The 15,284-nt window shown below is 37.4% G+C and overlaps 1 protein-coding gene across 1 annotated transcript; it reads right to left on the bottom strand.

Annotated features, from left to right (window-relative positions):
- Positions 1 to 3,203: 3,203 nt before the first annotated feature.
- On the bottom strand, positions 3,204 to 6,976 carry LOC107741760 (protein disulfide-isomerase A4-like). Its single transcript, XM_016554541.1, has 10 exons — positions 6,663 to 6,976; positions 6,253 to 6,415; positions 5,964 to 6,169; positions 5,691 to 5,829; positions 5,369 to 5,574; positions 5,122 to 5,280; positions 4,874 to 5,025; positions 4,420 to 4,576; positions 4,060 to 4,293; positions 3,204 to 3,826 (listed from the first exon to the last, which is right to left on the bottom strand). The coding sequence occupies exons 1-10, from the start codon at positions 6,748 to 6,750 to the stop codon at positions 3,411 to 3,413; spliced, it is 1,920 nt and encodes a 639-aa protein (XP_016410027.1). The 5' UTR covers positions 6,751 to 6,976; the 3' UTR covers positions 3,204 to 3,410.
- Between the last annotated feature and the right edge of the window lie 8,308 nt (positions 6,977 to 15,284).

Raw genomic sequence — 15,284 nt, 5'->3', positions numbered from 1 at the left:
GCCCACCTCGCTCACTGCAGAATCAACGAGCGCCAAACAGATCAGCCAATCAGAACAAGCCATGTTCGAGCTGTTCAATGTTACGATTTTCGATTGGATAGATCCTATCGGGGATTGGGCGAATCGGATGCGTGACTGCAGTGGGGGACATGTGAAGAAGTTCTCTTTGTTCTTGATTTTGAACGAATACATTTTTGTAAAATTGTAAAAAAGCGCGCAGTATGCCAGTGTTCGTCTTTGGGTTTTTAATCATTGCCGTGAATTATGTCAGCAAAGAGCAGCAGTTGTAATGTGTTTGCGATACAGTATAATGCAAAGATTTAAGCTCACGTTACTTTCTTTTAGTACAGACAGAAGGAAAACCATGCTGCTGTTGTGGTAAATACTGGGAGAAAACAGTTCCATACGGTCAGTAAGTCGATAGTCAACATGTTATTCTATTTTCGCATTGAACTGAGGGACTTCCTGCAGACTGTTTGGACTTGGGTCACCCGGTTCATTAAGTACCACCCACTCCCAGAGAATCTTCTTCTTCTTCTTCTTCTTTGGAATTTTTTGGCGAAACCATAGGCACATACCGCCACCAACTGTTTCTAATCATACATGGATGATAGTCCCGCCTCTATTCATATTTTATTTATTTATTTTTTAATTGTTAATTTTATTTCGGGCTCACCCAAGCTGTATTTCTGGCTGCTGCGTGTTCAGTTGTTCCCATGCCAAAAAACCCAGCTTGTGTGTTCCCCTATTCCTTTGCTTTATTTATTTATTTAACTATCAAATTCGTTTATTTAATCCTGTTTCTACTATATATTCCATTACTATTCTTTGATTAATACCTTCTCTTAATCCTTTTCCTAATATCCAATTCTTTTTTCTTTATTATTACCATTTAAGTTCTTTATCATTTTAATTCTCTCTATATTATATTTCCGACATTTTAATATTACATGTTCAACGGTTTCTATTACCCCACAAAAAGCACATCTCCCAGATAATCTCTTTACTTGGGGCAATGCCATCTGCGTACAATTGGTGGCCAATCCGAATCCTGGAGTCGGTTCTTTAGAAGAGTTTGATAAATGATTCAGAGAGACTCCTACGTCATCATATCATTTGTATGGTCTATTCTAATTCGTCCAAAAAAAGCCATATATAGTTCCCTCTCATAGGCTCACTTCGATGCTGCGATGACGTCATCGTTTTGGGAACACCTTCGGTGTGACGAATGTCTGAAGCCCTTATACCATCACGCCAATTCATTGGCCAAATAGCGCTTAGCACCGCCCCCAAAGCGCACGTAGGTGAGCTATATAGCGTGCTGCGCGCTATTTTCATCAGATTTCATTTCCTTCAGGAAGCGAATCATCTGTCGCCCGTAGGAAAACGTTCTTTTTGTCGTGTTCTTAGCTAATTCCTTCAAAAGAGCAGTTTACTCCTCTTCAGCGGACACGATGAGCTACAGGAGATGCATCGAGCCGTGTGACAGGTTCATCGCAGGAGGAGACACTCATGACAGGTGCGTGCAATGTTTGGGCCTACAACACGCCCAAGCGGCGCTTAGCGGCCTTTCTGATTGTCGACACTGTGATAGCCTACGGCTAAAAGCACTGCGCTCGAGGTTCGCGGCCTTCTCAAATAAAGTAGGCCTCGCGTCTAACCCCCGCTATCCCTTTCTCCTGGACGCCCCCATTTCGAGTGACGGTCTGTTCGGAGACTCGGTCACTACGGTCGTGGAGAAGTTTAGAGCAGCGAAACAGCAGTACGCTGCGTTCCGTCAACTCATTCCTCGCAGGGCTAGGGAAATGAAAATAGCGCGCAGCACGCTATATAGCTCACCTACGTGAGCTTTGGGGGCGGTGCTAAGCGCTATTTGGCCAATGAATTGGCGTGATGGTATAAGGGCTTCAGACATATGTCACACCGAAGGTGTTCCCAAAGCGATGACGTCATCGCAGCATCTCGTTCTCCTACTCAGGGAACCAAGGTTACATACGTAACCGAGATGTTTTTTAGTTTAGTGTATTTAATTTATTTGTACAGGGACAACGCAAAACAACAGTGTTGTCAGAGTTGGCTATAAAGCTAGTTTGCATCTGCAGTCACATACTGCCGTTTAAAAAATTAACGTTAAAATAAAACGCTAAATCAATTTTTTCGTATATGTATTAATAAAACTGCCACATATATTTCCCGCACGTTTTACTATTAAACGTACACTATTAAAGTTTAGGCTCTTTATTAGTTCTCGGTTCAATGAGAATCAATCCGAATCGTGAACAGATGGAACCGATTCAGTGAAAAGTCTAAACGCCAAAGTTTTCTTTGGAAAATTATTGCAAAAAAATTGTAAGAATTTGTAATAGAGATTTGTAAATGTGATTTAAAATGAATCTGCCTGTTAATTCTTGACATATCAAGGGTCCAGATCCAATCTTTAACAGCTGTTTATGAGCTTTATTTCTTAACAGAAGACCTTTAAGCTAAGCTTTTAAAAACTCCCAATGTACACTACTGTCTCCAGGCTCACGGTGTCCTGGACACCAATATTTTAACAATTCTTAAAATGTGAATCACTATCTGGCCAACTAAGATGAGATAAAGGTCAGGATTGTGATGTTTCAGTAGTACTACAGCACACAGCGAACTTATATAAGCACAGTTTTTTTTGTGTTTCTGGGTTCTGAAGAACACAGGGCCACGGGAACCAGACAAGTCCTCTGCACCGGTGTTGCAGCCTGGAATTAAACCACAACATGCTGGTTTCGTCTGGCCAGAGGAGAACTGGCCCCCTGACTGAGCCTGGTTTCTCCCAAGGTTTTTTCTCCATTTCTGTCACCGATGGAGTTTTAGTTCCTTGCCACTGTCACCTTTAGCTTGCTTAGTTGGGGACGCTTGACTGATAGCACAGACACTACTGGAAGAGAGCTGAACTGGATGATGACGACATCACTGAATCATCAATGAACTGACTTTAGCTGGACAAATGACTCTGTTATTGTCTTCTTTCATCATTGACAAACTATTTTCCTGTTTGACACTGTAAAGCTGCTTTGACACAATCAGTATTGTATAAAGCACTATACAAATAAAGGTGACTTGAAGGAGCGTTTGGACCTGTGATGTATAACGTCAGACTAAACCTGTTGAGATTATGCAAACAGGAACTTATTTATGACAACCACTCCATTTGTGTTTTTACATTATTTTATTTAAAAGACTTGGGAGAAATAAACCTAATAAACAGTGCTTGGTTTGGAATGAAAATACTGAATGTTTTGATCCCAGAAGCAAAAGAAAGTACAAAACAAATCAAAACATTCTCTTTTCTGAAGGTCACCAAGCCCTCCAGAATGCTTCCATTCTCAGGGAACTGCATTTATACAAAGTTCATGGTTTCTCGAAATCTCTTAGAGCTCATCTTTTTTGTGTGTTAATTTTGTGGCATGTTTTTCCACAAATTTGCTTAATTCCTCCACGTCCCTTTTGCCGCCTTCAAATTTGACTGGCTTCTGCTTCTTGTTGCTGGGAGCAAAGTAGATTGTAGGGAAACCTTCTACTTTATAACTGTCATGAGGCACATCATTAGCAGTGGCATCCATTTTGGCAATGACAATATTCTTCTCGTTCTTGTATTTCTTTCCGAGAGCCGTGTAATCTGGCTCCAGCTTCTTACAGTGGCCACACCATGGTGCATAGAACTCGATAAGGACGTCTTTCTTTGTATCCATTACAACGTCATCAAAAGTATTGCCCACCACAACCTTCACCGGTCCTTTGTTGCTCTTGGGAATAGGCTGAGACTTTACAATAGGTTTCAGCTTACCTGTCAGAGAAGAAAAGGATGTAGTCACTGATTTTAACAGTGACAAAAGTAGTGCTCTCTCTACACCCATACAAAGCTGTCAGTCTTACATTTGCATTCTTAGAAGAACATTTCTTACCATACTGGCTTAAACTCATTGTAACAATCAGTTCTGATTAAGGCTGATGAAGCTGGAGAAATCAGGTTCATTTTCATAAGGAATATGTAACATACATAACACACCAATACTTTACCTTTTTTGAAGGCCATGACAAAGCTTTGGAGCACATCAGAGTCAAATTCCTCTGGATCCATAGCATATTGCTTCCCTCCCTCACCGAGAATACCAACATTCACCTCCTCCCCGCTTTCACGGAGTCCAAGGCTCTTCAATTCATCAGCATAGTCTTCCTCATCCGCAATAGCAAATGTGTACTCTGGGAAGTCCTTTGCTACTTCAAGCACTTTGCTCCTCCAAAACTGTGTGGCTGGGTGGAAATGATGATAAATTGTGTCAGTAGTGAACAAAAGCATTTGCATTGTGAGCGATAGGCATTATCTTAATTCCTTTTAGAGTTTCAAAGCGCTGCAACAGCCACGGCTTAAACACATACCAACTCTGTAATCAAAACTGAAGTCTACTCCGTAATAAACAACCACAAGAGGTCGTGTGGTGTATCTCTTTCCATCGTTGCTCTGTTTTCTGTGCCCAACCAAAGGTAGTATGTTTTTCTTGAAGAATTCTTGAACTTCTGAAGCAGGTGTGGAGTCCTTTAGGAAGAACAAGGAAAATCTTTCAGGAAAACTGACTAAATGTTCGTTCACAAATTAGTTCAAAATAAATTCCCATTCAGATTTCACAGTGGGGTCAAATTGGTCACATGAATTTGCTGCGTTAAACAACTATGTGAGCAGTGCTTCATATGCCACTTCACTACTGATATTGGACCATTTTTTGCCCGCAAAAGTTTGCTTAAATTCCTCTGATGTTACCACACTTTAACAACACAACAGTGTCATACTTGGTTTGCAAAGATCTCACACAAACAATAAAGATTCAGAACTTACTTTAATTGTTAGTGAATGAGATGCTGGCTCATATTTAGACCTAAACTTCTCTGGCTGGAGCATGACTACTTGTCCAGGTGAAGCCTTGAGGAATTCTGTGACTTCATTATTGAATGTATGCATAAATTTGTAGTCATCTCTTAGAGAATTACCTGCAGGAAGAGAGAACAAATTATTAGAAAAAAATTAAAAAGTACAGATTATATCTAATGCATTTGAGAAGGACTTCCAGACAGCATAATACACACATGCTTCTTGATAGATCTCATATGCTGCATCTTCTTCACTGGAGAAAATTCCTACAATCACAGCATCATCGCCATCTCTGACAAGCTCCTGAACCTGTTTTAGAGTCTGCACCTGCTTTGATGGAGGACCAGCCTGGTCTGACATGTAATCAACAATTCCTAGAGGGAAAAAAAAATGAAGAGATTGTAATTCTCAATTTCCAACGCCTCCAAATCAATCTGTCAAGACAATGGGTGATGGACCTACCAAACATCTCCCGTGGTCCATTGTAGTCAAAAGCCTTGCCCTTTCTGAAAATTTTAAGAGTTGGGTAGCCAGAAACACCAAACCGTGTTGCTAAATCACTTTCTGCGGTGGCATCAACTTTAGCCAGTGGAATAGGAGGAGTGCGATTGCTGAGCTCTTTAGCAGCCTTCTCATACTCAGGTGCAAGTCTCTTACAGTGGCCACACCTGTTTGAATTAAAACACAGGACTCTCAAAAAGACACACTGATGCTTCAGAAAGAATGCAAAGATGTTACATCATGGGTTGATAAATATGCTGCACAGAAATCTAAATATACAAACCAGGGTGCATAGAACTCCACCAGAATGATGTCTGCATTGTTCACCACATCATCAAAATTATCCTTCGTCAAGTCTAGGGTGGCCTCTGGAGGAGGTTTCCAGTCTGGCTGGGCAACTACTTTAACTCGTTCCACAATGGCTGAAAAATTAAAGTTAAAACCATGCTATTAACAATGCACCAGGAAGTCAACTGATGAGCACTTGTTACAAATTCACAGCAATCTGATGGAAATAAATCATAATGGCATTTTAATTAATTTTAAGCGCACTCACCATGCTCACTTCGGTCCCCATCATAGTCCACCGGCTCCCCCTTTTTAAGTATTTTGATGGTGGGATATCCAGACACTTCAAATTTACTGCTCAGAGCACTAGCCTTAGTGGCATCAACCTTTGCCACAGGAATCGGTGGGTCATTCTCCTTTAGCGTCTGAGCGATCTTCTCATACTCAGGAGCAAACTGTTTGCAGTGGCCACACCTGAAAAGTGTAATATTTGCATGACCAAGATCTTTGGCAGCCGATGACGTGTCTCCTACAGATGTAGAGCAAAGAAAACTTACCATGGTGCATAGAACTCCACCAGTACTGTGTCTTTGTCTTCTATGAAGGTGTCAAAGTTTTCATCTGTCAGGACCAGCACTCCATTCTCCTCCTTTACTTCAGTGTCATCTGCATCATCATCATCATCATCATCATCTTCCTCTCCAAGATCTTCTGCTGAGTCTAAATGTTAACAAATATGAAATGCATAAATCTAAACTTATATTTCGTGTTTTCTTGATACTTGTTTTATATTAACAGGTCTTTGTTATAGTGCAACAAAATATCTCTATGGTCTCCACAACACAGTCTAACATGCAGTGTTCTAAACAACAATAATGCATCAAGCTAGCTAGCAAGTGCAACGGGTCTGAATATCCCCAAACACACAAGCATGTTAGATATCAATGACCTGCAGCAGATATCTTACCATCTTTGGCATCTTCTTCGCATCGGCTTGGCAATATGAAATGTGTCACTCCAAGCAGCACAATCAGCAGAAGGGTTATCTTCTTCATGATATCTAATATTTACGCCTCCTTTAGATAGCTTAATGGGTTAAACCGAGATGCATACACTGCTACCGGTAATCAAAGGAATAAATACTGTGATAGTTATAATAACGTTTGCATTAAATGATTTGCCTCAGCTAATCACAAGTCACGCATTTTTCTCTAAATGCTTTTTTTCTTACTTCGCTTCCCACCTCCTTCACTTGAACTTGACTGACTTGCCACGCTCTAAATGGCTGGTAGAGCAAGGACTCGGCCAATCATCGATCGCCACTCAAGTCCGCAGTTCATGCACGTTCAAAACCGCAATTGGGTGGGCTGTCGTGGGCTACAAGTTGATTGGATGGTTAGTGAAAGGGATAAGACGAGATCCAGGAAGTGTAACTAGGAGCAAGTTATTGCATTGCTTTTACTATTGAAGTTTTCTGTTGTTAATAGGACGTTGTTGAAGTTACGAAATTCACACGTGACTTATGACAGCATGGGTGTGGAAATATAAGGGTAGATATATAAAAGATTTATTTACTAAAATTGGTCTTTTGGCAAAAGAAAGTTATTTTTTTAACTGCAAAATAAAAGAAGGGGCCACCCTCTTAAATTTCACAAATACAAATAATACCCCAAACGTGAATTTCAAAACTGCTATATTTAAAAAACAAGTTACAGTTGTCACATTTGTCAAACACATTAAGTCGTCCTTGTGGTAGTAATATTTTAGCAACTTTACGCATTTAATTTCAAATCAAATATCACGTTTGAGGTATGTATACAGACTGTGTAATCAATGAACAAAACCTTAACGTTTTTTAAAGTTAAAGGGGTCATATGATGAGATTTCAATTTTTCCTTTCTCTTTGGAGTGTTACAAGCTCTTGGTGCATAAAGAAGATCTGTAAAGTTGTAAAGACTAAAGTCTCAAATCCAAAGAGATATTCTTTATAAAAGTTAAGAGTCAACCACGCCTACCTAAAACGGCTGTTCTAACACGCCCCCCACATGTCTACTTCACTATGTGGGAAGATTTGCATAATACAGCCCAAATGTTCACCCATTGTTGTGCCATTCATCCACGACCATCACCTCATGTTGCAGCATGATAATGCACGGCCCCATGTTGCAAGGATCTGTACACAATTCCTGGAAGCTGAAAACATCCCAGTTCTTGCATGGCCAGCATACTCACCGGACATGTCACCCATTGAGCATGTTTGGGATGCTCTGGATCGGCGTATACGACAGCGTGTTCCAGTTCCTGCCAATATCCAGCAACTTCGCACAGCCATTGAAGAGGAGTGGACCAACATTCCACAGGCCACAATCAACAACCTGATCAACTCTATGCGAAGGAGATGTGTTGTACTGCGTGAGGCAAATGGTGGTCACACCTGATACTGACTGGTTTTCGGACCCCCCCAATACAGTAAAACTGCACATTTTAGAGTGGCTTTTTATTGTGGCCAGCCTAAGGCACACCTTTGCAATAATCATGCTGTCTAATCAGTATCTTGATATGCCACACCTGTGAGGTTGATGGATTATCTCGGCAAAGGAGAAGTGCTCACTAACACAGATTTAGACAGATTTGTGAACAATATTTGAGAGAAATAGGCCTTTTGTGTACATAGAAAAAGTCTTAGATCTTTGAGTTCAGCTCATGAAAAATGGGGGCAAATACAAAAGTGTTGCGTTTATAATTTTGTTCAGTGTATTTTGGAAAAGAATGTTGTGCCCAAAGTAATATTCAAGCTCCAGCAGAATATAGTACTAACAAAAGGTCACTGACTTTACTCCAAGAGTTCCTGTGATGATAAAGCATGTGAGAGAAAGAGACAAGCAGAGGCTCCAGCCCACATAATAACACCAGGATTGAAGACTTTGGATTCTACCACCACAAACCTGACGGTTTTCTAGGATGCCTGGGGGGAAAAAAAGAATTAGAACAGAGAAAAGAGATTTTAAAAAATGTTCATAAATTATCCTTTACCATACACTGTACAGTCCAAAAGCTTATTTTAGCTTAAGTTAGTTCCCCATAGCGACCCCTAGAGGACGCAGTTCGAAGTTCCCATGAAAGGGAAGGCGCCAGGTTCCGAAACAACAGGCCAGGTGTGAAAGCACCATAGACACTGAATCTGAGGTTTTCCAATCCTGATCCCCATACTGCAGAACATACCATTTGCATGGTCTTTAGTAATGTAGACTAAAATAATTTCAATGTCAAGCATATTTAACTGAGCATATAAAACAAGCAATTTAACTGATCTGTACATTATACCTTGTAATCTTTTTTCCATGATCCTTGAGTCCAGTGGGAAACTGTATTGCAGGACAGATACGATGCACATGTGTTCATCAGAAGTGCATCGTGGTGTTCTATAAAACAGACAAACCAATAGGAAGTGTTTTGCATAAAACTATTTTGAATAATGAATAAACTGACAAATGATAGCAAAAGAGGAAAATAAAAGCATAAAAACATGCCTTCTACAGAGTAGACATCAGGCACCTTGACCTTATACTGATCTACAGACACACTAGTGGATGTGCTCTAAAACAGATAAAATAACAGTAACATATAGGGACAGTAACTAAATATTTCATACATAATAAATACCAATTGTCTGAATGAATGCATGCAGTTGATCTATAACATTTAACTGTGTAGCAAGAAGAAACTGAGGGACAATTTCAGGCTGGCCAGGAACTCTGACCTTGCTGACACGAAACAGCAGGGACAGCAGAACCCCCACCAGCAGCACAGCAAGAATACGCACGGCCTGTTACCATGGAAACCGGTGAAACATCAATAAGCCCCATCTCTACAAAACACTGCCCATTTGGTGTACAGTAGAAAACAAAAAAGACATGTCTCAAAATTGTGAAAATGAAAATGAAAATCAACAAAATCACACATGTTGACAGTATTTGTTGACATGTATTGATTTCTGTGTTGAACACCTGTTCTTCCAAAAGATTTACAAGCACTGCACTGACACACATGTAGCCCTGCAGGAGCAGCAGGCACACACTCCAGCGCTGTGTGTGCGTGCATGTGTGTGTGTGTGTGAGTGTGTGTGAGTGTGTGTGTGTGTGTGTGTGTGTGTGTGTGAGAGAGCTGAAAGACAGACGACAGTACACAAACAGCCATGGGTGAAACTCCTCCAGGTATTCGGTGAGTTTCAAATATAGGAACTTTTGCAGATACATAGAAGGAAAAATACAATATTTCGGTGTTAAAAAAAATCATTTTAAGTAGAAAAATTACATAATTCATTAATTATAGTGTTTTGTATTGTGCTGGCCAGTAGGGATTACAATCAATTTAAAACATAAAAAAAATCAACCCACCAAAATTTTAAACCTTTAAGTATCATTTCTAAGCAATAAAAAAAGAAGAAGGAGTAGGCTGCATTTATTTGATCTAAAATAAAATATAAATAAAATAAATATTTGTTAAATATAATTACTATTTATATTTAATATATTTAATAATTATATTACTATTTAAAATAGCTGTTTTCTATTTTAATATATTTTAAAATATAATTTATTCCTGTGATGGCAAAGCAGGATTTTCTGAATGTTTAATTGCTGCTGTTTTAAGTAATATTTGTTAAATATTTAAGTCACTTTTAATCAAGCTAAAACTTTGAGAAATCTGAGTAAAAGTTGCAGAAATTATTATTAAATGGATAAATAAAGATGTTGTTATAACAAACTGTTAAATAAGGTAATGAGTAAATTTATAACTCAAAATAAATTGTATATGAAATATATGAAACAACTGTTATTTTTTTAACAATTGTAAGGTAGAACAATTGTAAAGTAATGTAACTGAAATTGTAAAGTAATTATTAACTGGATAAACAAAGATGTTGTAATATATAATCGCTGTGTGCGTGTGCGTGTGTGTGTGTGTGTGTGTGTGTGTGTGTGTGTGTGTGTGTGTGTGTGTGTGTGTGTGTGAGTGTGAGTGTGAGTGTGTGTGTGTGTGTGTGTGTGTGTGTGTGAGAGAGCTGAAAGACAGACGACAGTACACAAACAGCCATGGGTGAAACTCCTCCAGGTATTCGGTGAGTTTCAAATATAGGAACTTTTGCAGATACATAGAAGGAAAAATACAATATTTCGGTGTTAAAAAAAATCATTTTAAGTAGAAAAATTACATAATTCATTAATTATAGTGTTTTGTATTGTGCTGGCCAGTAGGGATTACAATCAATTTAAAACATAAAAAAAATCAACCCACCAAAATTTTAAACCTTTAAGTATCATTTCTAAGCAATAAAAAAAGAAGAAGGAGTAGGCTGCATTTATTTGATCTAAAATAAAATATAAATAAAATAAATATTTGTTAAATATAATTACTATTTATATTTAATATATTTAATAATTATATTACTATTTAAAATAGCTGTTTTCTATTTTAATATATTTTAAAATATAATTTATTCCTGTGATGGCAAAGCAGGATTTTCTGAATGTTTAATTGCTGCTGTTTTAAGTAATATTTGTTAAATATTTAAGTCACTTTTAATCAAGCTAAAACTTTGAGAAATCTGAGTAAAAGTTGCAGAAATTATTATTAAATGGATAAATAAAGATGTTGTTATAACAAACTGTTAAATAAGGTAATGAGTAAATTTATAACTCAAAATAAATTGTATATGAAATATATGAAACAACTGTTATTTTTTTAACAATTGTAAGGTAGAACAATTGTAAAGTAATGTAACTGAAATTGTAAAGTAATTATTAACTGGATAAACAAAGATGTTGTAATATATAATGATAAACACGTTTACAATGTTTTTAAGTAAATTTTAAACAAAAAAATTTTTATTAAGCACTGCTGTCAAATGAAAAAGTTCAATATGTCCTAGTTCTCTGAAAAATTTCAATTCTGTCATTATTTATTCCCCCTCATGTCATTCCAAATCTGTATGACTTTCTTTGTTCTGCTGAAAAAAAAAAGTATATATATATATATACACACATACATATTTGCTGATTAAACAGTTACGGTTCCCATTGGCAAAAAAAATACAATGGAAGTAAATGGGAACCGAAACTGTTCCACATTCTTCAAAATATTTTCTGTGTTCAGCAGAAGAGGGAAATGCACACAGGTTTGGAATGACATGAGGGTGGGTAATTTTTTTTTTTTTTTGGTGAACTATTCCTTTAAAAACACTGTACAGACAGAAAAATCTATATAGCCATATTTAACTAGTTGTATATCACTAACAACATAGGGGCTCACCTGTTTAAATGTCAGGCCGCATTCAGAAACAACTAATCTCCTCTCCACCCTTCCATCTCCCTCATCCACTGCCAGCCAACACTGGCCCAGGAAGAACCAGCAGGACCCCTGCACCAGGTCTTTGACCACCACATGGCTCAGGTACCAGCTGGGAGATGAACCTCCATTATCGTGCCAAAGATGCACCTTCTGTACTCGACCCAGACTCTCTGGGGAACTGAATAATTTCAAGGTCAAGTTTATTTATATAGCACCTTAAAAGCAAGGTGTGCTGACCAAGGTGCTGCACAGCCAAAAAATATCAACCAACAGATATGGTCGGAACCCATAACTTGAGTCTTTGCCATCCCTCTATTAGTTTTATTTTCCTAAAAAAAAATGATATATGTGTGTGTGTGTGTGTGTGTGTGTGTGTGTGTGAGAGAGCTGAAAGACAGACGACAGTACACAAACAGCCATGGGTGAAACTCCTCCAGGTATTCGGTGAGTTTCAAATATAGGAACTTTTGCAGATACATAGAAGGAAAAATACAATATTTCGGTGTTAAAAAAAATCATTTTAAGTAGAAAAATTACATAATTCATTAATTATAGTGTTTTGTATTGTGCTGGCCAGTAGGGATTACAATCAATTTAAAACATAAAAAAAATCAACCCACCAAAATTTTAAACCTTTAAGTATCATTTCTAAGCAATAAAAAAAGAAGAAGGAGTAGGCTGCATTTATTTGATCTAAAATAAAATATAAATAAAATAAATATTTGTTAAATATAATTACTATTTATATTTAATATATTTAATAATTATATTACTATTTAAAATAGCTGTTTTCTATTTTAATATATTTTAAAATATAATTTATTCCTGTGATGGCAAAGCAGGATTTTCTGAATGTTTAATTGCTGCTGTTTTAAGTAATATTTGTTAAATATTTAAGTCACTTTTAATCAAGCTAAAACTTTGAGAAATCTGAGTAAAAGTTGCAGAAATTATTATTAAATGGATAAATAAAGATGTTGTTATAACAAACTGTTAAATAAGGTAATGAGTAAATTTATAACTCAAAATAAATTGTATATGAAATATATGAAACAACTGTTATTTTTTTAACAATTGTAAGGTAGAACAATTGTAAAGTAATGTAACTGAAATTGTAAAGTAATTATTAACTGGATAAACAAAGATGTTGTAATATATAATGATAAACACGTTTACAATGTTTTTAAGTAAATTTTAAACAAAAAAATTTTTATTAAGCACTGCTGTCAAATGAAAAAGTTCAATATGTCCTAGTTCTCTGAAAAATTTCAATTCTGTCATTATTTATTCCCCCTCATGTCATTCCAAATCTGTATGACTTTCTTTGTTCTGCTGAAAAAAAAAAGTATATATATATATATACACACATACATATTTGCTGATTAAACAGTTACGGTTCCCATTGGCAAAAAAAATACAATGGAAGTAAATGGGAACCGAAACTGTTCCACATTCTTCAAAATATTTTCTGTGTTCAGCAGAAGAGGGAAATGCACACAGGTTTGGAATGACATGAGGGTGGGTAATTTTTTTTTTTTTTTGGTGAACTATTCCTTTAAAAACACTGTACAGACAGAAAAATCTATATAGCCATATTTAACTAGTTGTATATCACTAACAACATAGGGGCTCACCTGTTTAAATGTCAGGCCGCATTCAGAAACAACTAATCTCCTCTCCACCCTTCCATCTCCCTCATCCACTGCCAGCCAACACTGGCCCAGGAAGAACCAGCAGGACCCCTGCACCAGGTCTTTGACCACCACATGGCTCAGGTACCAGCTGGGAGATGAACCTCCATTATCGTGCCAAAGATGCACCTTCTGTACTCGACCCAGACTCTCTGGGGAACTGAATAATTTCAAGGTCAAGTTTATTTATATAGCACCTTAAAAGCAAGGTGTGCTGACCAAGGTGCTGCACAGCCAAAAAATATCAACCAACAGATATGGTCGGAACCCATAACTTGAGTCTTTGCCATCCCTCTATTAGTTTTATTTTCCTAAAAAAAAATGATATATGTAAACAAAAGAAAATGTTAACATTTAGCCCCATTATTGCTGACGCATCACACCGCTTTAGAGGTTACTAATGGGTTGTGAAATGCGTTGGTTAAAAAATAATTATGATAAAATATGATAAAAACAAATTAGATGATTAAAGTAGGTTTAAGTTAATGGTTGACTGTACAGTCTCACAAATGATAAATGTGCGAAATGAGCATTTACCTGATAATAAAGTTATTCCTTGAGTTGCATGTAAAGAGTTTGGAGTCAGAGCTGCTGAGCTCCCTGGTTTGAGAGACACCATTATCTCCATACAGAACAATATGGACCTGCCAATATTATTCAGAAAATCATGCAATATATGCAGCAATGGCCTCTGATAAGGATTTCACTTTCATTCTCGTTACTAATGACAATGATTAATACCTTTGCTGTCATTCTGGTTCTAGATCTCATTCCTGTATCTATGGTGACAGCATAGAGGAACCGGTCTGAGGGATTGCTTTCTGGTAGCAGGAACGAGCCTGTAGTTTTCTGTATGGAAACATCAGCCTTCCTACAGATGACCAGCACCACCACATAGAGAGCCAGCAATATTACTGACAAAATGATCAGTATGTAGTTGGTTTTAGAGCTGCAAGACAGGAAGAAAATATCTGTAAGTGTAAGTTGAAAAACAACCATATACAGATCTGATAAATGTGGAGAAAGGCACTGCAGGTGTACTGGATAAACTGCGAAACATCTGCAGATTTGTAGCTGCTTATGATGTTTTCATGTCATACTGCAAATGATGCCAGGTGGTTGCAACTGAAAAAGAAGGACAAAACCCATCAAACACATTTTTAGTGTTTTTATTAGTGCATGTTGCCAGACAATATTGGCCACAGAACAAATGATTGACACAGTAATTAATATTAAGCAACACTATATTAAGACTTAATTTCAAAACTATATGTAAAGACCCTCTGAAGCAATTACTAAAGCATTTGAGGTAACTATACAAGATTAAAATACATTCAACTTTAGTTTTTTTTTAACCACTAGGTGGAGCATTTATTGTATAATCTGTACCTGCAGACAGTAGATCTTGTCTGGGGAAACCCCACCTTGAGGAAAACAACCACTGGGCTTCCACTCTTTCACACTATCGCAGGACAGACACTCCACAGACTCAATGCTAAGTTCTGGCGTTGTAGGCTACTTGTTGCTTGGGCTTTTATTATAGTCTG

This window comes from Sinocyclocheilus rhinocerous, unplaced genomic scaffold (assembly GCF_001515625.1).
Source record: "Sinocyclocheilus rhinocerous isolate Xijiao unplaced genomic scaffold, SAMN03320098_v1.1 scaffold100, whole genome shotgun sequence".
In the NCBI taxonomy this organism is placed as follows: domain Eukaryota; kingdom Metazoa; phylum Chordata; class Actinopteri; order Cypriniformes; family Cyprinidae; genus Sinocyclocheilus; species Sinocyclocheilus rhinocerous.
This window is presented reverse-complemented; position numbering and strand designations above follow the sequence as displayed.

Excerpts from the sequence above, each read along its gene's own strand:
- LOC107741760 (XM_016554541.1), bottom strand. The coding sequence starts at position 6,750 with ATGAAGAAGATAACCCTTCTGCTGATTGTGCTGCTTGGAGTGACACAT. Across the intron at positions 6,170-6,252 it reads GTGGAGTTCTATGCACCATG|GTGTGGCCACTGCAAACAGT; the intron begins GTAAGTTTTCTT and ends TACACTTTTCAG. Across the intron at positions 3,827-4,059 it reads TGTCATGGCCTTCAAAAAAG|GTAAGCTGAAACCTATTGTA; the intron begins GTAAAGTATTGG and ends CTTCTCTGACAG.